This window comes from Phyllostomus discolor, chromosome X (genome assembly GCF_004126475.2).
Source record: "Phyllostomus discolor isolate MPI-MPIP mPhyDis1 chromosome X, mPhyDis1.pri.v3, whole genome shotgun sequence".
Lineage (NCBI taxonomy): Eukaryota > Metazoa > Chordata > Mammalia > Chiroptera > Phyllostomidae > Phyllostomus > Phyllostomus discolor.
Window position 1 is genome coordinate 85,415,909 of NC_050198.1, and position 26,300 is coordinate 85,442,208.

Genomic DNA, 26,300 nt, shown 5'->3' on the forward strand with positions numbered 1-26,300 from the left:
ACCCCACCACACAACAACCAAATACTGCCTTATGTACACAATAAAAATAATACACGTTTCTGTAGATAAACCTCAACAGGTACTTCAAAAGGAAATACTGACAAGAACACAAAGATGCTAATTGTTCCAAGATCATGCTCTCTAGGACTCCCAGCATTTAGAGGTATCAGTGCTTGTGTACTCAGCTGGCAGGGTTAGAAATACACATACATAAAGATAAAATATGCTTTCTTCTCTTTTGCAACTGTTGGTGTTGTCACATTAGAAATAAACCAACAAAGCTCTTGTGAGCAACCTTGAGTCCCTCACATAACCCATTATGTTCAGTACAAGATCAAACATTTTTAATTACTAAAATACTGTAACTGTTAAATACAATAAACATCATTTTAAACATTATTTCAAATATGTACTGACAGAAAATTATTCTTTTAGAAGTTCAAGAAGTACTATTTTATAAAAACACCCGTGATGCACACTCAAATACGTGTTGGCAGGAAAATACAAACATGAGAGACCATGGAGACAAAAACACTATTTACTCAGAACCCTTTCTTATGCACAAGATTCGAGATGAAATGAGGGAGTATCTTCTCAGATCTGCTAAAATGACTTATTTGGTGTTTTCCTTTCTTGGGATGGTTCTTTTCTTTGCCTGGTTCAGGTGGAAGTGGAGAAATTTTGTGTGACGGGCCTGGAAGTTGAAACCCAGCATGGAGGATAAATTTTCTTCCAGGCTTCATGAGGTTTAAATATCTGGCCAGAGGGAAGAAGAAAAGGAAGGTTAGTAGAGAAGATGCTGGTCTCACAGCAACTGGGCCTTGGCCTTCCTTTGTTCGGGGTGGGCCAGGGACCCTCAGTAGCCACCTGGAGATGCTGACACACTGATGCTTTTAGAAATGTTCTCCATATCCGTAACCTCCAGATGAGCCTGTGCTGCCTGTGAATTTCAAAGAGAGCACTCAAGGATAGAAAGCCAAAAGTATTTTGGTTTTGGAAACACAGGTTGACAGGCAAATTCCACAGACCTCACAAACCCTCTGCCCTAAGTGATAATCTGCATGCTGTCAAGCAGTAAGTGGATCAGGAGCTCAGAGGAATCAGAGGGATCTATCTGGGGTGTGAAAAGAACCTACTTTGTATTATCTGGCAGAACATAAAAATTAGAATCAAGTCATTTACTCTCTAAAAACTAACTCGATGGAAGACTCTTAGACATCAACTTAACTTTTAAACCCACCACTGTCTTCCCCCTCACCTCCAAAGTTACATGGTGTCAAGATGGCCCTGGAACAGCAGGGAGCAGAACTGTTCAGGGTCACCTGCCTTGCAAACAAAATGAAGATGAGATAAAGACTTACCTGATGAAGCAGAATCAGATTTGTCTCTATCTTTGTCTTCTAAAGGTATCTGGGAACTTCGGTAGAATGTTAGGGAACCTTTCAGATAGTGCTTTTGGCTATCAGGAAGAATATCAGACTCGAGTGGCTCGATCTCACTGGTGATATCTAGTATTTGGTCATGTGTACTTTCCTGTGTCATTGACTGTAAACTTCTGGGTGGTTCCATGGTGTTGCTGCTTTCCCCAGCCTTATCAGTTTTTGTTACTTGATTCATAATTGTGTTGGTGGATAGCCTGGAAGGAGATGTTTTTGTTAGAATCCTAATCACCCCCAAACCAGGGCTTTGTCCCGAAGGAAATCTCAAACTTTAATTAACTTTTAAGAAATGAATGCCTTGGAAGTAAATGAACTTTCAGAATGATAAAATGGGAAGGCTGGAAGGGACCCTGGAGATCACAGAACACACTGGGTTTCAAGCTGTGTCCTATGAAGTCCTAGGTTTCACATACATGCTGAGGGTCTCAGAGCACTTAAGTGTGAAGGCTCCAAGAACCCCGTGCCTACAGCAAGCTGACCCGGAACGTGGCCAGTATGGTGGAGTGAGGGCTAATGTGGGTTTTCTAGCTCCAGTGCTCTTTCCACACCATCACTATGCCTCTTAGCAAAGTGTTTTCATGGGCCTTGTAGGTTAATGTCTTTCAGCTAATCACCCTAAGAGCCTTCCTTTCTTAGAATCTGTCCCCACTCTTCAGACATAACCTCTGGCTATCAGTTTCTCCATATGTAAAATGAGGTCGTCAATATGGAACTCAGAGGTGCAATGAGAATTAAAACAGATCATATAAAATGCCTCATATATAGCCATCACTCAATCAATGACCCCCCCTTCCCTGATTTTACGAGACAACATTAACCTGTGTGAACAAAAGCACAGTTTGGAGTCAGATGTATCTGGGTGTGAATTTGGGCTCTTCTCTGGAATAGTGGAATATTGCATAAGCAAGACACACGATCTCTCCATGCCTCATTCTCCTTATCTATAAAGAAGAGGATGCTAATCCTTACCTAACAAGACTGTTGTGGGTTATCAGTTTGTTTCTGTAAGACAAATGCTTGACACAAACTCAGTCAATAATCTCATGTATCGTTCTAAGAATGTCAATCATAATGCCACCAAAGTTTATTCTGATAAGCTCACCGAGTAACTCACCTGATACCCTTGGCCTGAGCCAAAGGGTCTTTCGCCTTTTGTCTTAAGTTTTTCACGTCACTTTTTAAAGATGTTTTTTTCACTGAATAAACTTTGTCAGAATTGACGTCTAAAAACAGCAGCCTGGGTATGCGTTTCACATTTCTAAAGCTTGCCTTCGTTTTTCTAAATGGACTCACACCACTGGTACTGGCTATAAAAAAAAGGAGCAAGATGAAAACTGAAGTTTCTACAACAAAGACAAGAATGAAGGCTGTGATAAGGACATCTGTCTGATGGCAGGAAGAGTCACGGGCAGTGACTCTGGAGAGGCAGGCCCGGCAGCCCAGAACACCCGTCCGCTCTGCTCTCAGAGCACAAAGGGGCCGCCTTTAGGAAACTTGCCCCCTCTCCCTTGGCAGGAAAGAATGCCAGGCCAGAGGACGAGACTGTACCATCCTCTTTACCCCTCCTCCTGATAGCCCACCCAGCCAAATCCCGCCTCCTATTTCAGTCTCATCTCCAGTGCTGCCTCGTACCCTTTCCAGTGCCTTAAGACAGACTCTACACCTACCCTGTTCCTACTGTTATGTTCTCATTGCATTTTAGCCAAACTTCTTTTAATGCAACCACTTTGTGGCAGTATCCCTGTTTGCTCATGTGTCTTGCCTCCCTGCTGGCTATGGTTCCTGAAGGATGAGGACCCTGTCTTCATCTTTCTCCTTGTACCTAGTAGAGGACCTGATTTGTGTGTGGGATAAAGGGTAGACAAAGAGTGTTTTCTCAGATACCAATTACTGATGCCATAAAGCGGCTCCTAACTCATAAGGAAATCAATGACACATTTTCCAGGGCACTCATAATCATGACATTATTTTATTTTTTCTCAATGACGTAGAAAGGAGCATTCCCCCTGTGGCCAATCATGGATACCTCAGAAGACCCTGGGCTATGAAATGTTAGTATTCACACTCAGCTGAGAAGGAGCTACCATCTACAGTCTTTCAGCACAGCCTGTAAAATAACAATAGCTGCAGAAGCAGCAACTAATATTTACTGGGAGTTCGCTATGTATCAGACACTATTCTCTTAGCATTACAGAGATTATCTCACTGAAATCTCTTGGCCACACTCGGAGGACAATAGCTTGCTTCCCTTTTTTCACACAGGAAAACTGAGCATACACACAGATTAAGTAATTTGCCTACAGCCACACAGGTCAGAAGCAGAGGAGTCCCTGGATGACCCTAGGTAGTCTAGCTCTTATATAGTGCCTAAGAAAACTCAAAAGGCAAGCAAACCTGGTAGATCAAAATAATTCGCATCATCACTCTCGGACTCATCCTCATCATCTGCCTCATGTTCCTCGTATATGTCAGTGCCAGCTGTTGGTGAAACCTATGATAAGAAAAGAAAATCAAGGTTAAATAAATATTCGATCATCCTAACTTGGTTCTCTCAAAAAAGACCGATTTCAATTAAAAAATTTTTAAAAATCTACTCTTTGGGCCCAAGAATCTATAGGACATAGGACAGATGGCTCTAGTGGTGTCTTTCAGGTAGGGAAAGACACTTAAGAATAAAAGACTTTCCTGAGTGGGAGCCAAGGGACAAGAGCTTTGGGTTGGCATGCACTCTCTCCCCACTCAGAGTTCGAACTAAGGCAAGGTGGGGACAGTTGGTGCATAACTGCACAAGTTCTTGGCTACTGCTTGAGGTAAACTTCTCAGGTCAATGGGCTAAATGATCTTTGAGATGGTGTCTCCCAGAACTTCTCAGAAATGGTTATTTCTATTCTAAATTGTCACGATATGAATGACCACAACCGGGCAATGGTAAACAGGCACAGCATGAGTTTTGTAGCACAGAAAGTAAAGGACATAGAATAAAACTAAAAAAAAAAAAAAAAAAGGCCTCGAATGCCTGTGATCCATCAAAAGATAAGGACACTTAGGCAAGTATTTATGAGACAGACTCCCCAAAGCAGTAGCCATATAGGAGGATCTGCTGAGTTTGAGTTTATTCAAATGAACTTCTGTCCACCACAAGACATGATGACAGTGTTGGACAAACTACAGCATGGGGGCTGATACCTGCAATACATATATCCAAAGGGCTCATAACCAGAGCAGGTAAAAAACTCCTGCAGATCAAAAAGGCAGGTAACCCAACAGAAACATAGGCCAAGGACTTAAAAAAGCACTTCACAAAATGAAATATCCAAATGGCCAATAAGCATATGAAAAGGTAGCCAAATCCATTAGTCATCAAAAAATATCGATACATGCAACAATGTGAAAATGAAGACAACATTAAGAAAAGACAAGGCCATAAGATGGGAGAAGCTATCGGCAACACATATAACCAACAGAGAGAAGCAGAATCTGGAACATTTACAGAACTGCAAATTAGTAAGAAAAAGACAAAACAGCCCCACAGTTCTGGGCAAAATACCTAAATCAGCATTTCACACAAGAAAACAGGAAAACTAACTAAAGACCTGAGAAACTTGTTCAACCTTTTTAATAATCAGGGAAATGCAACAAAATGCTCTGTTTTATTACCACCAGATTGGCAAAACTGAAGAAGAATGGGAAGCAACAGGAAATATTATACACTGCTGGCAGGAGCACGGAGATTACCTTCGAGGTATTCAAATTTGTCTTTCTGGTCCGCTTCATAATTTCCTCAAATCTCTAAAGAAAAACACAATTTCAAACATGAAAACATTAAATACAAAACAGTGGTCCCAAAGAAGGTGATTATGTCCATTTTCGAGAAGTGGATAGTATCAGTAGCTGCTCCAAAGCCATAGACTTAATGGACACAAAACCTTGGACAACAGTTGGGTTCCTTCTTCCAGAGTCCAGGTCTCAGTCATCTAGGAAATACCTGGAGTGGTGATAACTGTACTTGTTATGGCAACACAGGAATCTAAATGATTCCTCACTCTTAATTTTTCAGACTCTGAAACTTATTACTTAGAGTAAACACACATTATTACAAAACAATTAGAATTTTTAAACATAATTTTAGTCTGAATAGGCCATATCTGAGGCTGATGTTAATGAAAAGAGTGTACCCCGGTGCAAAATTGTCAGAGCTTTTGTTACTTGAAAAAGCACATGCATATGAGGGATAAGAATTTCTTTTCCCAGTGTACAATTCTTCCCTTATTAAGTAAGAACTGCAGCTCTCTGGCCTCCTCAGGGTGACGAATCTGACAGAGGCCATGCAGCACCTCAGCCAGGGCCAATTCCCTTCCTTGCTCCCAGATAAGGCACATGAGTTACACAATGTGAGTGAAGTCCTACCATACAAATCACCTGCACCTTGGCCTCTCAGAAAGACCTGCACTTTCTGCTTCTTCCCACTCAGTCACTACAATTTCTAGCCCAAATTAGAAGAAAACCAAATTTCCATCAACCCCTACCACGATCTGAGTAACTGGTCAAAGCAGCTTTGTTCCTAGAGGTTTGCTATATTGAGACATCACTCTAATGGCCACCATGGTCCATGAGGGAGAGGTATGGTCACTAAAACAAGACCCTGCTAGGTAGGAGAGGTCAGGTGCTTGGATAAGGAAGAAGAAGACAGAGGCATGGTAAAAACAACCAGGGCCTGGCATATCACTGACTTGTGATTTTCAAAAACATGTTTTGATATCATGTGTATAACATTGTTTTAAACAAAGAATCAAACTCCCAAAACAAAGACAGAAAGAGCAATTACCTTTTTTCTTTCTGATCTTTCTGGTAAATTCCATAATACACTTTTTTCCTGTTCCTTCTGGCATTCGTTGGCCTCCTCCTGAGCTTTTATTTGGCTGTCCCCTTTCTAGGAAATTTGTATAAAAATATTTCATCTCAATATATCTGAATGACATCAGTCACTAGTTTTAAAATTTATACAATAAGTTGTTATACAACATAACAAGAACGTAACCTTTTGATTAAGAGTGCTGATAACATATGTGGATTATCAGTTTTCAAAGCATTAGCTAAAATGTACAAAACTAGGCTAACTAATATCTTGAGCATTTAGAAGGCATGCGATAGTCCCCTCCAGAAACTCAGGGTTATCATTAACAGTTTCAAATAATGGAAATGATTGCATAGCTATCCATTAACATAGCAATAGGACTCCAGTCTTACACTTCTCATAAGCACCAAGAAGATTCTTAAAGGCACCTTCTCCAGAATGCAAATGTATACAATCATTTATGTAACATGACTAATTTTGATAAGTGATACACTAAAAGTGGAATGTAAATTAGGCTATTCAAACTGAGCTTAGTTTGGGGAATTATTTACCTGGTGATTTGAATTTACATGGGTTAAACATTCTTATTGGTGAACTGATGACTTTAAACTTTTAGAGGTATTTATAATTTCTATGTTTATCTGTTGGGTAGATATGGGGTGCAATTTTGAGTGTCACCACAGAATGCAGGATTGGGAAAATTCTACATTTAGGATGTTTAATCTGTGTGAGTGGTTTGTATTCCCTGAAACCAAGTTGCAATATTGTTTATGTGGACAAGATAAAGAACTTCTAATCTGTAATTTGCTTTCTGCTTTTGTTTCCCTTGATAAACACTCTAGGATTTTGCCAAGAGTGGCTGGGAGTGACTTACAGCGATGTGGGGTTATTAGCTCCCTAGACTGAAATGTAAAAATGCAGCCACAAAAGGCAGCATCTACTCATCTTCCTTCTTGGAGAATTACATTTTTGCTTTGGGTTTAAACTGAATTTTATAACCTAGTTCTCATCCCCTGATAAAGTGCAGAGCCAGCAAACCTGTAATAGCATTTTCTGGTTTTGTTGGTCCTGACATCTTTTCTTCTTTGTTATTTTCTTTTGTCGTTGCCCATTGTCAAATTTTGAGAACACTTCTTGGCCTTCAATTTCTTTCCTTGCCACGTCTATCTCTTTCCTAATGACAAAGAATATTTAAATAACTCTTGGTATTTGTTTTAGTCTCTACCATACACAGCTTGCAGCAAGTACAATTTATATCTATACCAGATTCACTACTACATTTTCTGTTTTTACTCCACATGATTTGCACAATTTCACCCTTTCTAAATGGGGGACACTAGCCCTTGGGAGTAGAAGATTTTATCGAGTGGTGGGCTACTTTGTATCTTAAAACACAAGAGAGACAGAGGAAAGACAGCATATCACTCCTCCTTAACTGTTTTAGACACATGGGACTCTCCATTTACACATGCTAATACCCGGTATCACATGGGGGTGTGATAGGGGTTATTTAGAGGAGGGTCTGGTAGTACCCAGAGATAGAATGCCCAGGCCACAAAGATCAGTATTTACCACTTTTAAAATGCAAAATCAGGTCTGTTTACATAAGGCAATGAATAATTGTCTTCAAATTATAGTTTTTTGCTCTTCACAATATCTCCTTCTCCTTTTTCCCAAAGCCTTATAAAGTATATGGAAGGAATGTGACTATACTTACAAAACACTTAATATTTAAAAACAAACTCAGGCCCTGGCTGGTGGGGCTCAGTGGACTGAGTGCCGGCTTGTGAACCAAAGGGTCACCGGTTCAATTCCCAGTCAGGGCACATGCCTGGGTTGTGGGTCAAGTCCCCAGTAGGAGGCATGCAAGAGACAACCACACACTGATGTTTCTCTCCCCCTCCCTTCTCCTGTGTAAAAGTAAGTAAATAAATAAATGAATGAATAAATAAAATCTTAAAAACAAAGTAAGCCAGTGGACAGAGGTTTATATTCCAGGGTCCTAACTAAAATGGGCCTCAAGATGGAGGATCAAGAGCCCTGGCTGGTGTAGCTCAGTGGATTGAGCACGGACTGCAAACCAAAGGGTCGCTGGTTCGATTCCCAGTCAAGGCACATGCCTGGGCTTCAGGCCAGGTCTCCAGTGGGGGCCATGTGAGAGGCAACCAAACATTGATGTTTCTCTCCCTCTTTCTCCCTCCCTTCTCCTCTCTAAAAATAAATAAATAAATATCTTTAAAAAAAGATGGAGGATCAAGAAAGCCTCTAATTGAGTCAGAATACACACAACTGTATGAGGCATCTGCTGCCCACAGGAAATCCTTCCACCAATGACTGACTGATGAGATTCAAGTGTCCCAAAGGTCACCAGAGAGCACCGTTATGAAAACACAAAAAAGTATACATTCTAGGTTTACAAATTGTAAAGTTACAAAAGACTCTTGAAAAAGATAGGAGCTGACACTAGTGAATGCCAACAGAAACAGTCTTGTGTAATCACTGAGTGCCATCACTGAGATCTGGGATCCTGACAGGAGGTTTGGTTTCTGTATGTGTCTTCATGGCACACCTTCAAGGGAAACAATGCATGAAGGCGAAAGGGGCCTATACCATTCATCTACACATCCGTGTCCTCTTTTTGCTTGACATGCTTCCCACACTCATTTCTGATTCATGCTGAAGAAAAAGTCAATCACTGTCTGAGAAATCGTAATATATCTAATTTGAGGGTAAGTTTTGACTTTCAAACTTCAGACCCACCCAAGATTGATAGCATAGAAAGGATGACACTGTGCTGACCTTTGCTCCATTTCCTTTTGTAGTTTTTCTTCTTTTTCTCTTGGTTCATGAGCAAGGTGTTGTTTTGCTGCCAAAATGTTTGTTTCCTCCTCAGCACTCATAATCCCTTGTGAGCCTTTACGTGCAGACTCTAGTTTAAATGCACATGTGGAACAGTTAGTTCAGGGAACTTACTACCTCTCAGTCCAATAAAGAGGGGTAAGACAACCAAAAACATTAAAACAGTATGCATATATGGTCTAAAATTTATAAAAAGTGATCTGTGACTATGTAACACATTATGTTCAAAACCCCAACTCCCCAACACATAGTATTTTTTCTTTTTAATAACTACTTGTTCGAAAATGAAATGATATACTCTTTCCTCCTACTTTGATTTAGCTCTTCTGATACCTTACTAAATGGACCCTATGGGAAAAAAGACTCATACTGAATATAGACAAAATCAAACTTATATTCAATCTAAATGAAGTGTGCAAATCTTAAATACTTGATTAAATGAAAACACATCCAGCATACATTTTAAAATTTGTTCATCATTTTTACTAAATAATTACTGTTTAGCTCACCATTAATAATAGTGTATTACGATATTTGATTGCTCATAAAGTGGGTAACTATAGATAGCCAAAGAAACCAAGAGTATCATATCAGTAACATAAGGTGGTGGCATGAAGGTATGATAATATTTAATCCATATGACTAATTTATTTTAAATAAAGCATGTATGAACATGAGAGTTGTTCTAGAATGAATTTATAGTAAGATTGTTCCTGTTAGAAGAATTCACTGTGAAATTCCTTCAAAAAGCAACATTCCTCAATATATATTTAAAATTAAGCAAAAGCCCTGGCTAGTGTGGCTCAGTGGATTAAGCACCAGCTTGAGAACCAAAAGGTGACCAGTTCAATTCCCAGCCAGGGTACATGCCTGGGTTGTGAGCCAGGTCCTTAGCTGGGGGCGTTCGAGAAGCAACTGATCAATGTTTCTCTCCCTCTTTCTCCTTCCCTTCCCCCTCTCTAAAAAATAATTTTAATTAAGTAATATCTCTAAATATTAACAACACATGTGACAGACAAAATATCAATATGGTACTTTCAGGAACCCACATACTGCCCAGACAAGTTACGCCTTACATATGGCCACTGACCTACAGGGTCCTGATGGAAACTTGTTCAGCCATTCCTAGAACCACGCACTCTCAGAACTGGAAGGGACTGCAAGGATCACCTAGGCGATATGTTCACCTAACCAGTACTTGAAACATTAGTTCCAAAAATGGATTTCCCAGAAACAATAAGGGGATAAAGGGTAAACAAAGTCTGACAAGGAGAAGTAAGCAGTGTGCCAGTGATTGGTTAAATCCTCCAAAAGAAAGCTCGCTCCTAAAGTTACCTGGATTAGAAAATAAAGTTGACCATTCCCATATCTTAACATTTACTATGTTGCCAAAATACAAACTCAGTGAAGGAACTTACCTTCATCGGTCACGTGCTCTCGGCTCAGAGTCTCAGAGCTGGTAGTGGTTTTAGAAACTGATTCTTTTTTCCTTTTGATGGTATCTAATACATTTTGTGCACATAGGTCATACTGAACAGGAAGTGCTTTACCGGAAAGAGAAGGTTGTGCTGGCTGTTCTGCCATGACCAGAAAAAAGGATGGTGGATGATTCTTTTGGATTTGCCTACTGAGAAAAAGTTATAGTTAATAGGGAAAATCTGATATGATTTTGTAATTCACATGTGCCAATTAATTCTCATGTACTATTTCATAAAGTGTGTTACGGGATCATGATATTTTATAACAGACAAACCCTTTGTCTATTAGAGGTTTTTTTCTTTATATTTACATTACCATATATACTATATTATTTCAATTCTGAAACACTGACATAAAATTTATCCTGGAAAAATACATATCAGAAACACTGCAAATAAGCTACTTACTTAGCACTGAAGGGATAGGATGAACACCATCCACTTGCAGATGGCCATCTAGAAAGTGGTACCTGTGTCAATGGGCGCTTCTTGTTGGGGTTTGATTTCTGCAGAGATCAATACAATCAGATAAGAAATTACTAGCAATAACTTACTACAGCTGGCTTTTTTTTCTCTCTAAGAGAAAAATATTCTGAATAATACACAATTATAGTTCCTTAAAACTCCTAATTATGAGAACTAGTTACAGAGATATGTTCTTTTAGACTAAGAATTCGTATAACACAATTCAAGCAGACAATAGAAATCTTTTACAGCCCTGGCTGGCATAGCTCAGTGGATTGAGCGCGGGCTGGGAATCAAAGTGCCCCAGGTTCGATTCCCAGCCAGGGTACACTCCTGGGTTGGTGTCTGTCTGTCTGTCTCTCTCTCTCTCTCTCTAAAAATAAATAAATAAAATCTTAAAAAAAAGAAATCTTTTACTTGAAAGCCTAATTCTATTTCTAAATCCTAATTTAAATGTTTGCAATATTTCTCAAATTTTTTTTCTTCAGAGTTTAAAAGCACAGTTCATATAAACTCTTACATCTTCTCCTTTCTACTAAAAATTAGTATTTCACCTTTGGGGGTTATGGGTACAAGGAATATCAGAAATTTAAATCATCAAAGTGAGTTATCCTATTTTATTATTTTTATTGCTGAATGCTATAAATAAGTTGTTTATATTGGGAAACTTGACCTATCACATCATCTATACAAGTAAACAAACATATTTCAATAGAAGATTAGTCAATAAACAGCACTTGACAAACCTGTGGAGTGTCTCTAACTTTCACCTTGGAAGATGTTTCCACGCTCACTGCAGGGCATGACTCAGGGGGTACTTTCACATTTGCTGTAGCAGGTTCCTCCATGCTTTCCTCCGGGATTGTTTCTAAGCTTTCCTCACGAATCATTTTCATGTTAGCCTTGTGGAACAATTCCATGGTTTCCTCAGCTGAGGTTTCCATGCTCACCTCTGGAGGTGAGTCGAAGCTCACCTCAGAGGACGAATCCATGCTTACTTCAGGGGACGGATCGACGCTCACAAGAGACACATCCTCGCTCCCCACAGGTGATATTTCAACGCTGTCAGACAGTGTTTCCACGCTGACTTCTGGGAATGCTTCCATACTCACCTTGGGGGTTGCTTCCACATTTGCCTCAGCCACGGGGGCCACTTGTGCACTCCCCTTGGGGGCTGCTTCCACACTTGCCTCAGCCTCGGGGGCCACTTCTGAACTCCCCTTCAGGGTTGCTTCCACATTCGCCTCAGCCTCAGGGGCCACTTCCGAACCGCCCTTGGGGGCTGCTTCCACACTCGCCTCAGCCTCAGGGGCCACTTCCGAACCGCCCTTGGGGGCTGCTTCCACGCTCGCCTCAGCCTCGGGGGCCACTTCCGTACTCCCCTTGGGGGCTGCTTCCACACTCGCCTCAGCCTCAGGGGCCACTTCCGTACTCCCCTTGGGGGCTGCTTCCACATTCGCCTCAGCCTCGGGGGCCACTTCCGAACTCCCCTTAGGGGCTGCTTCCACACTCGCCTCAGCCTTGGGGGCCACTTCTGCACTCCCCTTGGGGGCTGCTTCCACATTTGCCTCAGCCTCGGGGGCCACTTCTGCACTCCCCTTCAGGGCTGCTTCCACATTCGCCTCAGCCTTGGGGGCCACTTGTGCACTCCCCTTGGGGGCTGCTTCCACACTCTCCTCTGCCTCGGGGGCCACTTCCGCACTCCCCTCAAGGGGTGCTTCAAGGCTCACCTTGAGGGGTATTCCTTTTTTTTCCTGGGGAGATATTGCCACTGTTGACTTGCAAAAAAGCTCTACAGTATTCTTTAATTCATCCCTGCTAGGGCTAAGTAAGGGCATGTTTGTATACTGCATTACAGGGTTGTGAACACCTATGGGTGAGGAGAAAGAATACAATTTCAGTTAGAAATTTCACAACACAGAAATGCACCTATTGTCCAGAATAGGAAAAGAGGAGAAAGAGAAGCTATGTTGAGAAGGAAATGACAAGGATTACACACATTACTGAAGTGTTTAGTGAAATGAATCACATACACAGCATGGAAGCATGGCAAAATTGGTACATTTTTAAGCACCACCACCAACAGAATCACTGTGAAAGCAATAATCCATTACACATGAAGATAAGCTGCTTCTCCAAATTGATGTTTGCAATAGCCATTTCTATTTTAGTCACACTATAGTTCAGAATGATTTTCATAGAAAATTGCAAGATATTCTATACTTTTTAAAAGTACTATTTCACCAAGGCCAGAGAAGTTACTGTTACAGGTGATTATGTATGGCACTCTATACATGATCGATACAGAGTAGAGTGTAAAAAAAGAACATTTTCGTAACCACACTAAAAATGGTACATTTGCAATAACATGGATGAATCTTGAAAGTATCATGCAAAGCAAAATAAATATGATGGGAAAAGGATAAGAGCCATGTGATTTCACTCGTGAGATATAAAACAGGAAGCAATAAATGAATAAATAAGTAAACAAAACATCTCATTGCAGAGACAAAAGTATGGTGGTTACCAGGAGGGAACATGGGTGAGGGAAGGTTGACGAGGGTAAAGGGAGTCAAATAAATGGTGATGGAGGGAGACTAAACTGTGGATTGTAAGCACACAATGCTTTGTACAGCTTATGTATTACAGAATTGTACATTAGAAACTTATTAAACAATCTCATCCCAGTAAATTTAACTTTTAAAAATTGAAATAAGATGTTAGTCAGAATGGGCTGGATCTCCAAGGTCTCTTCCAACTTTAATGATCTAAATGTTTTTTTTTTTTTTTTTGCCTAATAATGAACAAAAATGATAATACTTGGTACCAATTTTGGGAACCAGGCAACTTCATAAACTGATGGTGGGAATGTGAATTTGCATAAGCTCCCTGGGGACCATTTTTGGGAATAATGTATCAAAAGGCATTTTTAAAAGTACATACTATATTTGTTGCAGCAAATTTACTTCTAGGTTTATACTTCGGAAAAAAACAAGATAAATAAAAAATGTATTTATAAGGTTACTGAGAGCATTTTTATAATACTGAAATAATAGAAAATGTAATGCAATAAATTATTCAACAAAAAATTTGGACTATAGTAAGGCAGTCATTAAGAGTAATAGTTTATAATTTTTGGACATAAAAGTAATATATATTAAGTTTAAACAAAAGCAGGTTGTGATCCTATTTTGCAAAAAAAAAAACACAAAGAAAAATATGTAGTTAAATATTTTTTAAAAGGTAATTGGTGGTGGCTTTCTTGTAACATGGTAAATTCGCCCTGGCTGGTGTGTATCACTGGACTGAGTGCCAGCCTGGGAACCAAAGCGTGGCTGGTTCGATTCCCAGTCACGGCACATGCCTGTATTGGGAGCCAGGTCCCTGGGTTGGGGGCACATGAGAGGTATCCACACATTTGATGTTTCTCTCCCCCCCTTCTCCTCTCTCTAAAAATAAATAAATAAATACATACATACTTACATAAAAATCTTTAGAAAAAGAATAATTTTACAAAAGACATGGTAAATGTGTCACATTATCTTTAAATATGGGTGGAAATTTTTATATGATCTTATCAAATAATAAAAATAGAACAAATGACCAAAGACTACTTACGAATAGAAAATTTGATTAAATTAAATGTTCTTTTTTAGTCTCTCACTTTTAGTAGAAAACCATTTTATTTATGTATCTACATGTGCCTAAAAAGTCACATTATTTAGCACAGACAGTTTGTTACAAAATATATAATATATTTTATTGTATTATAATAAGTATAACTAAATTTCTATTAGCTACAGAATGTAAGACAAAATGTTGAGATGGGAGTAGTGTATACATTTTGTTTTATACATAAAATAAAATATATATACATAAATATATTACTCCCACTATATATATTTTTCAATGGGAGTAATATATTAAACTAAAATGAATGTAATTAGAAGTATCCAATTGAAGGGAGACTGGCAAATAATAATCTGATAATACAAATAACTAGGCATAAACAAAGCCAGGAATTCACCCTGGGCTGGTGTGGCTCACTGGATTCAGCGCTGGCCTATGAACCAAAGGGTCACTGGTTTGATTCTCAGTCAGGGCACATGCCTGGGTTGTGGGTCAGGTTTCCAGTAGGGGGTGTGGGAGAGGCAACCACACAGTGATGTTTCTCTCCTCTTTCTCCATCCTCCCCCTCCATAAATAAATAAATAAATAAATATTTTAAAAAGAAGAAAAAACAAAGCCAGGAATTCAAACCAAAAGTAGATGCACCACCAGAAAGTGAGAACGTTTTGATTTATTTTAATAATCAAATGAATATTGATTAGAAAAGGGGATGGGTTATATTCTGGAAATAAAAAAAGTGGAGAAAAAGAGAAAAGCAAATGGTGGGATCAGTGTGTTAGACCTCTCCATTACTGAGGACATCTAACTACCCACTATATGTAACCTAGAAATGACAAAATCCACATAACACTGAAGATGGTGTTTTATTTTACTAACAATCTTTATGTTCTTTTTTTTAAAGATTTTATTTATTTATTTTTAGAGAGGGAAGGGAGGGAGATAGAGAGAGAGAAACATCAATGTGCGGTTGCTGGGGGTTATGGCCTGGAACCCAGGCATGTACCCTGGCTGGGAATCGAACCTGGGACACTCTGGTTCCCAGCCCGCGCTCAATCCACTGAGCTACACCAGCCAGGGCACAATCTTTATGTTCTTAGTAAGACAAATACCATATGATTTCACTTATAACTGGAATCTAATCAACAAAACAAACAAGCAAGCAAAATAGAGCCAGAGACACCGAAATTAAGAACTGACAGTGACCAGAGGGGAGGTGGGAGGGATAATGGGGAAAAGGGGAAGGGGTTGTGAGGAACATGTATAAAGACACCTGGACAAGGCCAAAGAGCATAGGGTCAAGGGTGGGGGCTGGGAATGGGTGGGGTGGGGGGCGAGCAGTGGGGGGAAAATGGAGACAACTGCACTTGAACAACAATAAAAAAAGCTAAAGAGCAGCTCAACATTCTTCTCCCACATTTTAACAACAAAAAAAGGGTGGAGCAGGAATCTTCCTTCCTTGATATTAAGTTTTACTCTAGTTTTAAAATCCAGTACTTTTTATAGCACAGTGACACACTTAAGCACAGGTCAAACAACCCACAGAGCTTTGTAATTTAACAACCAACACCAAAATTACCTATCTCATCCTATAAATTAACTACTGCCCAAATAACTACTCTAACATGATAGAAGTCATAAAATAAATATGCAACATAAAATGTTGGATAAAATCACTCATTTGGAAGCCACTGATTAAAATTATTTTCATGATTTACTGTAACAAATTAAGTGATACAACCTACTTTTTAACTGCAAATACTAACACTTTTCAGCTTTCTACCCTATGCCTGTGACCTGGTGTATCTTTTCCAGGGACTGATAATGAAGCAGCACTTTTGCTCCTCACTATTGATGCTGTTGTTGGGGTGATCAGACACATAATTAAATCATTCTCCCAAAGATCAGTGTATAGTTGCTAAACTAAATAATGAGAACAAACAAAAAGGATTCAATTTGACACCTCACAAATAAATGCTAAGCACAAACCGCCCCCCCTAAAAAAAAACAACATGAACTGCTTCCAACAACTTTCCTCGCCAAAAAGTACAGGCAGTAAGAACAATACATTCATAATAGTGAACACTACCACCTGACCAGACTGCACTGTTAAGAAAGAGAGTGCCTAAATAAAGGGACAAAGGCCCCAGGATACCACGACAGCACCAATGAAGGAATCTAGGTAATACACTTAACATAACCATACTCAACAGGTAAAGTCTCTACAGAGCAACTCACATATGGACAAAAAAGTTGTAAATGACAAAAAAATTTTGCTAACAATAATACTGGTCAGACCATTGCCAAAAGCTCCAAGGGACCGACAGAATTCTTTGCTAAAATGAATCTTGTTGTAAATATATTGCTCCAATAAATTTTTATGCTCTTTAAGATCCCTGTGACAATGATTTTGACCTGAATCAATGAAGTGAAGAGTCTCCAGTAAGTGAATGATTGGTATGAAACAAAAATCAATGATAATGTTCGACAGGGAAAAGTTATAGGGAAAGGTGTTAGAAAGAAACTACTTCAAGAAGTAATAATTGTGAAATTTTACATGTAATAATCAGCGAGAAAAACACGCACAAAGGATGGATGTGGGGTAATGCTATAAAGCAACAGAGCAAAGCTTCGAGGTTCAAAATGTAGCCGGTAATTTAGAACTTCTAAATGCATGCTGATGAAATGTTTTAATGGAATCAAGTCCTCCAGTAGAAAACTCTCTCTTTCAATATCTGCCATGTAGTTTGCCAGCTTCATTGAAGCTCAGATGATGGCAGACGATGGCAGATGATGTATTCATTTAAAGATAAGCAAGACCCCTTTGCTCAGATGATGGCAGAATTACATATTTCATTTAAAGATAAGCTCTTCTGGCTTTGGCCAAACAAGTATGGCACCAAAGTACATTTTTAGTTAAAGAAGGGATATTTTAGCTTCTAACTTTAGGAATGACTTTTCAAGCAACTGAATGTTTACATACATATATCTCTTTTAAACCACTATTAAGGTTGCTACATAAAAATAACTAACCACTTGATTTTCCTTCTACATGTTCAGCTTCTGTAGGTGAATGTAATTTGCTATATCTTCTATTCAAAGGTAAACATCCTGTTTTTTTTCTGTAGATCAAAAGCAAAGGAGTATTATTTTTTACAAACTGTTTAAATACATTATTTGGGTACTGAGCCACTCCTTTTTTCAAATGTTTTCTATCCTCTCTGTACTTACCTATAAGCATTTAAATTTCAAATATTATATAGAGATTCTACATCCCCAATCTGAAAACTAGTTTAAGTAAGTTATCTAAAATGAAATATTGAACAACAATGAAAAATGTGGGGAAAAAAACCCCCACAATGAGATACCACTTCTCACTGGTCAGACTGGCCATCATAAACAAATCAACAAACAAATGATGGAGATGATGTGGAGAAAAGGGAACCCTAGTGCACTGTTGGTGGAATTGCAGACTGGTACAACCACCATGGAAAACAGTATGGAACTTTCTCAGAAAACTAAACATGGAACTGCTTTTTGACCCAGCAATTCCACTGTTAATCGTGAAACACCAATTCAAAAAGAACCTGTGCACCCCTATGTTCATAGCAACACAATTTACAATAGCCAAGTGCTGCAAGCAACCTCAGTGCCCATCAGTAAATGAGTGGATCAAAAAACTATGGTACATTTACACAATGGAATACTACACAGGAGAAAGAAAGAAAGAAGGAGCTCCTCCTACCCTTTGCAACAGCATAGGTGGAACTGGAGAGCATTATGCTACGTGAAATAAGCCTGGTGGTGAGGGGCAAATACCATTATGATCTCACCCTTAACTGGAACCTAATCAACAAAACAAACAGGCAAGCAAAATATAACCAGAGACAGTGAAATAAAGAACAAACTGACAGTAACCAGAGGGGAGGGGGGATATGGGGGAAAGAAGGGGAAGGGTCATCAAGGAAATGTACAAAGGATGCATGGAAAAAATAAAATGAAATAAAATATTTAGAAAATGATAAAAATTAGCCCTGGCTAGCGTAGCTCAGTGGATTGAGTGCAGGCTGTGAACCAAAGTGTTTCAGGTTCGATTCCCAGTCAGGGCACATGCCTGGGTTGCAGGCCACTGCCTCCAGCAACAGCACATTGATGTTTCTCTCTCTTTCTCCCACCCTTCCCTCTCTAAAAAAATAAATATATAAAATCTTAAAAAAGAGAAAATTATAAAAATTAAAAGGGTTAATATCTGATACTACCTAACATCAAAATTCCCAAATTAGGAATACACCACCTTTAATTGTGGACTTAATCTATGACACCTACTACTAAGGTAACTTACATTTTACTTATAACTAGTTATAACTAGTATTATTTTTAGTTATAGCTAGTATTTTTAAACAAAAATGATCAGTAGCATATGGTACAATAGATACACAATTTTAGAAACTCAAACCATTCACAGGGAAAATAATCTTTTCTGTAGACACTTTTCCATTTCACTTGCAATATTCTAGTTCAGAATACTGAGAAATGTTTGTTTAAAGATAATTTCTCTTTTGAGGCTCTGCAAATTAGAGTATATTATTGATAATATAGCATCATTTGAAAATTCCTGAATTGATAATTAAGCATCATGAACCACAGAAGTGTAATTGATTTCTTCAGCCACACATCCTTTATTATCATACGGCAAGGAATGACAAAATGATATAGACAGTTATTATGAGGCAGCAATGAGCAGAAGTAGACTATTTGAATCAGCCAAGATTTTAAAACAGGGCTACCTAAAATACTATAGGTTAGATTATGAACTTCATTTAACTTTGAAATGTTCATCTCTCTGTATTGGACAGGTTCCATTTCAATTTGAAGGGATGTTACAAAGGTAAGCCACTGCCAATATTGATTTTATTTTCCATGGAATGATTAATTACAACATTTATCATTTCAAGGTTAGCAATATACTGTACCTTTAAAGCAAGTTATTTCACAAAGTATCTTCCACACATACCTTCTTGTATTTAAAACTAGTAAAGAAATCATTTAAAAACTTACTTGGAATTGCTTCGTCAGTGTAATTTAAGTAATTATTATCTTCAAAGTCATCACCTGTCCCTTCTCTTTACATGTCTCATTAATATGGGAAGTAGACATATTAGTAAAAGCATATTAGTGTCTTCTCAGTATACTAAAAATGTAATAAATGTCTCTAGAGGAAATCTTTGCTAATACATCAAAGCATTAAAGAGTAACAGTCAATGCTTGTGAAACAAGATACATTAAAATTAAAGTATATAAACATGTCACTGCAATGATATCTAATTTTTCCGAAAGACTGAGTTAATGAAATATAAATTTTATTACATGACAAGGTGCTACAGAAAATCTTTCCATATTAATTTATGAATGGATCTAGGCTGTACATAAAAGTGTTTTGGGAAAGCAAATTGAGGGTAATGGTGATAAGTGGGTCAACTTTGTGAGACCACTGCAAGAGAAAATGGGATGCACCCAAACTGACAAACAAAAGAACCCACAGCAAGTTGCTGGAAAACTGTAAGTGTCCTAAAAGTACAAATAACATAATGTAAGTAAGAACAAAACAAAAATCATTTAACATATTAAAAATATAATATTTAGACAAAATAGAACTCTTTTCCACTAAGGTAACCACTTGCACAACTAATTATACTTTAAAATCAGATGCAGAATCTTCCACTGTATTGAAATTTTATAGCAATCTGAGTTGTTCCCAAAACTCTCAAGGCACTAATAATACAAAAAAAAAACAACCCTTTTTTTTGGCTTCCAAAAAATGCTTTATTTCACATGGAATTTAAAATAATTAGCATTTAACTATGCAAAGTGTTTCCTGATACATGTTTTTCTTATTATCTTGGGTGTTCTATTCCCTGCTTCATTATAATTTTATCAGTTATTTGTTTTACTTTTTAAAAACTTTATTGTTCTTCAAGTAAAGTTGTCTCCATTTTCCCTCTACCCTAGCCATCCCCTCTTCCGTAATTCAAACTACAATTACACCTTTTGTTTTGATTCATAAGGTAAAAAAGTGGTATTTCTCCTTTTTATTTTTAAATTTATATTTAGACAGAGTTCGGGAAGGGAAGGAGAGAGGGAGAGAAACATCAATGCATGGTTGCCTCTCTCACACCCCTACTGGGGACCTGGACCCAGGCATGTCCCCTGACTGGGAATGGAACCTGAGACCTTTTGGTTCACAGGCTGGCACTCAATCCACTGAGCCACACCAGCCAAGGTGGTATTTCTCCTTTTTAATGGCTACGTTTGAGGGAATGCTGTGGAATGTTTAGCATGTCTTTTTCCTGCCACGATCACTTCTGTTTTTATCTCCAGAAAGAAAAAGGTTCTTTTTTTTTATTGATGGGTATGGATTGCCTAATCCATTTCGATTATTAACGAAAGCACTATGTGTTACAGCCAGAAATGGTCACTGACACACACTCAGATAGTGAGTTTTAAAATAAGAAATTAAAAGGGCAAACACCAGAGGCAAAAGGCATTTGATGTATTCATAGTAGGCAAATTGATTGGGGTCTTAACTGTAAAACCAGGAAGGTAATTATACTTGCTTGTCAAACTTTACAAAGTTGTTGTGAATAACAAATATATGTGAAGCAGATCAATCTGTCCATTGCTATATATATGCTATTATTTTCCTTCAGTGAGGTAATATTTATAAAACATTGAAAATTGAATGACTGGTTTAACTAGTCCCTAGGAAAAAAGATTTCATTCATAGGTTAGAAAGAATATGAATTAATTTTAAGATAAATTATTGTGCCACTAAGTGGCCATGACTTTTAGTTAAAATATGTTTCACTTTGGGCTACCTGAGCCTAACAAACCCATCTGATGTGATTAATACACAAATCACAAAGATGATTTACACTGATATTTATATTGATATGTTGATTTTATATATACATACATTGATATTTATATTGGTATATTGATGAAAATACAAAATGGTAATGATCATGTCTACTGTAAATCAATGTGATGCTCTTCTATAGTAAATCTGAATGTGGAACAATCTAAAGAATAAGTGGTATTGTTAAAATACATATAAAGAATTGATTTCATTCATTTGAAATTCAGTGGAATACATAAAATAACTACTTACTTTTGGCAACAGAATTCTGAAGACTGGAAGATGGCACAGTTCTTTGTTTGTTTGATCCAGAAGTCTCCTGTTCAAGTTTTTCAATAGCTACAGATGGTTTATTGACTGAGAAAAGATATAATTTTTACTGTACTTCTATTTTAAGAAAGCATCATTAGCCAAAAAAAAAATAAGTTCATGATGTAGTTCTATGGAGCCTTAACATGGATTAATTAGGTACACAACATTCATCGTCAGTCATTCCTTAAAAACTATGTAAATTTAACTTAGGTTTTATGAAATTGTGCAGAATTAGTCCACGTGTAGGAAAATTTACAGTACATATCAATAGTAAACAAGACAGAATTAATTTATTTTTAAAACAAACAAGCAAAATATAACCAAAGACACTGAAATTGAGAACAGGCTGACAGTGACCAGAGGAGAGAGGGGAGGGAATCTCAGGGGAAAAGGGGAAGGGTTTGCAGGAACAAGTATAAAGGACACATGGACAAAAACTAGGGGGGGCGGAAATGAGAAGGAGGTAGGGAGGGCTGGGGAGGTGGGCTGGGATAGGGGAAAAAGGCAGAGAACTGTACTTGAACAACAATTTAAATTAAAAACTAAAAAAAATTTAAAAACATGCACTAGAAAAAGTGTGTCAAGCTTATTTATTAATTATTTTATACTAATGACAAATTTAACTGGTAAGGTCTTGCATATCCTGGATAAAATAAAGTTATTAAATTTTTACCTGTTTCTTTTGCAATCTCACAACACAGGTGAAATACTGTGCATGCTAAAGAGTACATGGCAACATTTTCAGTTAAGATACAAAACTCAAAACTGCATTGTAAATGCAACCTTACACTAACAGACAGACAACATTTAAATATACACATAAATGAACTTAAAAATTTAAATGTTGTTTTTATTAATTACCCATTTTGCTTTCAGAGTTCACTGTCATAGAGGCTTCCGATCTTTTTACACGTTCAATATGGTTGTTGCGCTCTAATGTACGAGAGACAACAGCTTTGAATTTTTCCTATTTAAAATAAATAAATAAAATTAAGTAAATACCAACAATGTTCACACATTCCTTTTAGTGCTTAGTATAATTGTGATCTGTGGGTTATAAAACAACACCATCACCAAATTTTTGTATCAGGCAGAACTTTTTTTGTATCAGGTAAAAGTTAAAAATAGACATGTCTCAGTTTATCAATCAGTATCAGTGCTTCTCTTGAATAACTAGATTTTAATCTTAGGAATCTGAATTGAAGAACTGTGCTTCCTTCTGCTTATGTCATTGGGAATTTAGAATCAAGTTTGTAGCCTCTTGCTACCAGTTAGAGAAGACTGAGGGGACCAATTTTGTGTTAACTAATCATACCTTGTGTTTTATTATTTTCCTGCTTTAATTTTGCCCTCTGCTTGAATCCCTCAAACACACATCACGTGGTTATAGTATGTATTTTTTTTAATATACCTGAAATTCTGTTAGAACGAGGCAGGAAAAAAATCAACTAGCACACATGACATGAAATCTATGCCATGGTCATCCACTGTACCCACATTTAAAACATCTTAAATTCTGGTGTTACATAATCCAGTTTTTAAAAAGATAATTGATGTGCTTGTCTTGACCTCAAGTTCAATGTAAACTTCTTAGGACAACAACTACACAAATGTCAATGCCACACGGTGACAAAACAACTGCACTGCCAGAAATGAAATGGTTTTCTTTACTTAGATATTTTTCATCCCTATGCTGTAACATACCATGGGTTATACTAACGTAAGCAAATTAACTTCAGGGCTAGCTTTTCTATTTTTCCCTGACAACCACCGTTTCTTAGCAACATCATCCTTCTAATGTCCCCACCATTTCTCTGAGGGCAAAAAGGGTAAACACACTAGGCAGATGGAGAATTGGCTGTATCCTCTGAGAAGAGTAGCAATTGCAATTATTAAAAATTTTCAAACACATGTATCTAAGGGTAATATTTTTAAATTATATTTTCTAATAGAAAATTGTTCCAAATTACTCAGAAACCCAGAAAGTATAACGAACACTAAAATCAGAGATTAATCTTATATTAATAGAACATTACTGATTCCTAAAAATTCCATCCTGCTGTTTCCAAATGAACTTGTGCTCTAAGGTTCCTTCTTGCATCCGTGACTCAGATATACCACATTTTGCTCTGTATAATATGCACCCATGTTTTTGGCCCAAAACCTCAGGAAAAAAATAATTTATTTTTTTAATTCAATTTTTTAAAATTTATATTTAGATACTGGTTTTCTGTATTGCAAAGGAATTTTTAGCATTTTTGAACATGTTATGGTACAAGAAATTGTATGTAATAAGTAATTACAAAACATAACAGATTAAAGGTACCTCAGGTACTACCCATGGATAATTATTTTTCCCTCAAAAATTTGGGCACAAAAAGTGCGCATTACACAGGGCAAAATATGGTGTCTCCTATGGCCCCTCCTCAGCACCAGGAATTTGGTTTTTTTCCTGGATCTACCTACAGCTTACTTATAATGTCCCACGGTCCCTGCCGTGCTCCCCCACATGAGCTCCCTGGGGTTGATTCTCTTTGGCCCTGTATTTTTGTCTTTCTGCCTCTTTTCTTGTCATGTGTCTGGCTCCCTTTCTGTCTGCAGTGTCATTTTGTTGCATTCTCCTCTATATTCTCTCAGATTCCTCTTTCCCTAAGATGTTTTTTTTTTTTTTCTCAGTCCCTGGGACGGCCTCTCTCCTCCAATCTGGCCCACTCTGCACACACAGTTCTCTGTTTTACTTTCTTTGGTTCTCTGTCTTTTCTTAGCTTATATTCTCTTTCCCTCTCCCCACTCTTTTTCTTCAACATAGAAAAGTAAATTAAGGACGTGTTTCACAGATAAAAACAAGGTGACAGAACTTCTAAATGAGAGTCCATCAACTACTAAATTGTGAAAAAAAAAAAGAGCACAAGCAACCCTTGGAAAAAAGTTCAAAAAGAAAGAGAAAGTGGTAATGGATCATGAATGGGGAAGAAATGGCACAAAGACAGTCATAGAATAAGGAAGATCCACAGATGGGAGGTAGAAATGGGGGGTGAGGCATATGCCAGAGCAACTGTGTACAGGAGGAATGAGGGAAAGACAGCATCACAGAGATGAATGGTCACGGGGGAGAAATGGAACCAAAGAGAAAAAGAAATGTAAAACTTAGAGTAACCTAGAAAAAGAGAAAGATAAAAGCCTGCATACTAAGGGAACAGGCAGAAGGTACACAGATGAGAAGAGAAAAAGAGGCAAGCTAAAACAAAGAAAGAAAAGTGAGGCACCTAAAACAGAGAACCAGAAGACAGACTAAGACTTATTTAGGGACACCCGAGAGTCACTGGAATGAAGAAAAGGCAATGCCAGCAAGAAAGAGAATGGCGTCAGAGAATTTGCCAGATTCAGAAGAAAGAGTCAATTTACTCAGAATAAGGCAGTGCAATGAAGTACAACAGAAAAATTTGGTGTCAGACAGAATCATACAAAATGAGACAGGGAGCCAGATGTCCATGTATAAATAATAAAAGAAACTGGGTAAAGAGGGACACAGAAAAGGAGAGGGCATCACAAAGGCAGTGACTCATACTAAGAGGTGCCAAAGACACTAGCAGTACAGAAAGGAAAAGAGAACAGTGGGCCACAAAACAACAGAGAAAAAAAGGGAATGTGAAGAACATGAGGGAGAGGGCAAGGGAGAGTGTGTGCACACACAAGAGGGAGTCAGGGAAATGTGTAAGGGAGCAGCAGTGCTTGGAGTTGGCTGGGACGCAGCCAGGCAATGAGAGTTGCAGTTGGGAGAAGTAAGCCTGTCAGATGGGGCCCTGTGAGGGAGAGCCAAATAGTGGGTCCATGCATATTAGGAATTCACTGAAAAGTTTTTGATAGGAGAGAGCTACTCAGAGCAAACCCTGGGCCCGAGGCACCCTACGTGCCATGTCCTGAAGGTGGACGGGGGTCTCGTTCTAGATCTGCAAGGCTCCTCTTTACCTCAAGCCAGTGGTTTTCAACGCCCAGAATCTGACTGGGACAGGAACAAGAGCCTCCAATATTGAAGGGAAGAAAGGAAGAATTGGCATTTGTTCCCTTTCCACAGGGTGGACCAGTAAAAGGCAGAGAAAGGCTTAAAAAAAAGTATCCCAGAACCAGGCAACACATGTATCATCTAATTAACAGTCTAGAAAAATATGTACCTTATCTTCCCGTAATTTTTGTTTTCTTTTTTCTTCTGCAGATATTCTTCGCTGTTCATCTTTCTGCTTTTGTTCTCGTAGCTTTCGCTGTTTTTCTTCCATCTGTTTTTCATACTGGATCTTTGCCTTTCTTTCTTTTTCAAGTAGTTGCATTTCTTTAGTAGCTGAAATATTCCA

At 38.1% G+C, this 26,300-nt stretch overlaps 1 protein-coding gene across 2 annotated transcripts in view; it reads right to left on the reverse strand.

The window, feature by feature from the left end:
- Nucleotides 1-518: 518 nt before the first annotated feature.
- The window catches only part of MAP7D3 (MAP7 domain containing 3), a 34,219-nt gene continuing 8,437 nt past the window's right edge, over nucleotides 519-26,300 (reverse strand). The window contains exons 4-17 of one of the 2 annotated variants that reach the window (XM_028522905.2): nucleotides 26,124-26,287; nucleotides 22,813-22,918; nucleotides 21,892-21,996; nucleotides 11,843-12,966; nucleotides 11,040-11,137; nucleotides 10,572-10,780; nucleotides 9,094-9,223; nucleotides 7,333-7,468; nucleotides 6,265-6,369; nucleotides 5,175-5,228; nucleotides 3,834-3,930; nucleotides 2,554-2,746; nucleotides 1,362-1,636; nucleotides 519-756 (exon numbers count right to left, since the gene is read on the reverse strand). In XM_028522905.2, coding sequence (XP_028378706.1) covers nucleotides 749-756; nucleotides 1,362-1,636; nucleotides 2,554-2,746; nucleotides 3,834-3,930; nucleotides 5,175-5,228; nucleotides 6,265-6,369; nucleotides 7,333-7,468; nucleotides 9,094-9,223; nucleotides 10,572-10,780; nucleotides 11,040-11,137; nucleotides 11,843-12,966; nucleotides 21,892-21,996; nucleotides 22,813-22,918; nucleotides 26,124-26,287 — 2,804 coding nt within the window. In that variant the 3' untranslated portion in view covers nucleotides 519-748. The remainder of the gene's footprint in view (nucleotides 757-1,361; nucleotides 1,637-2,553; nucleotides 2,747-3,833; nucleotides 3,931-5,174; nucleotides 5,229-6,264; nucleotides 6,370-7,332; nucleotides 7,469-9,093; nucleotides 9,224-10,571; nucleotides 10,781-11,039; nucleotides 11,138-11,842; nucleotides 12,967-21,891; nucleotides 21,997-22,812; nucleotides 22,919-26,123; nucleotides 26,288-26,300) is intronic. The other variant, XM_036016476.1, reaches the window with a different exon arrangement.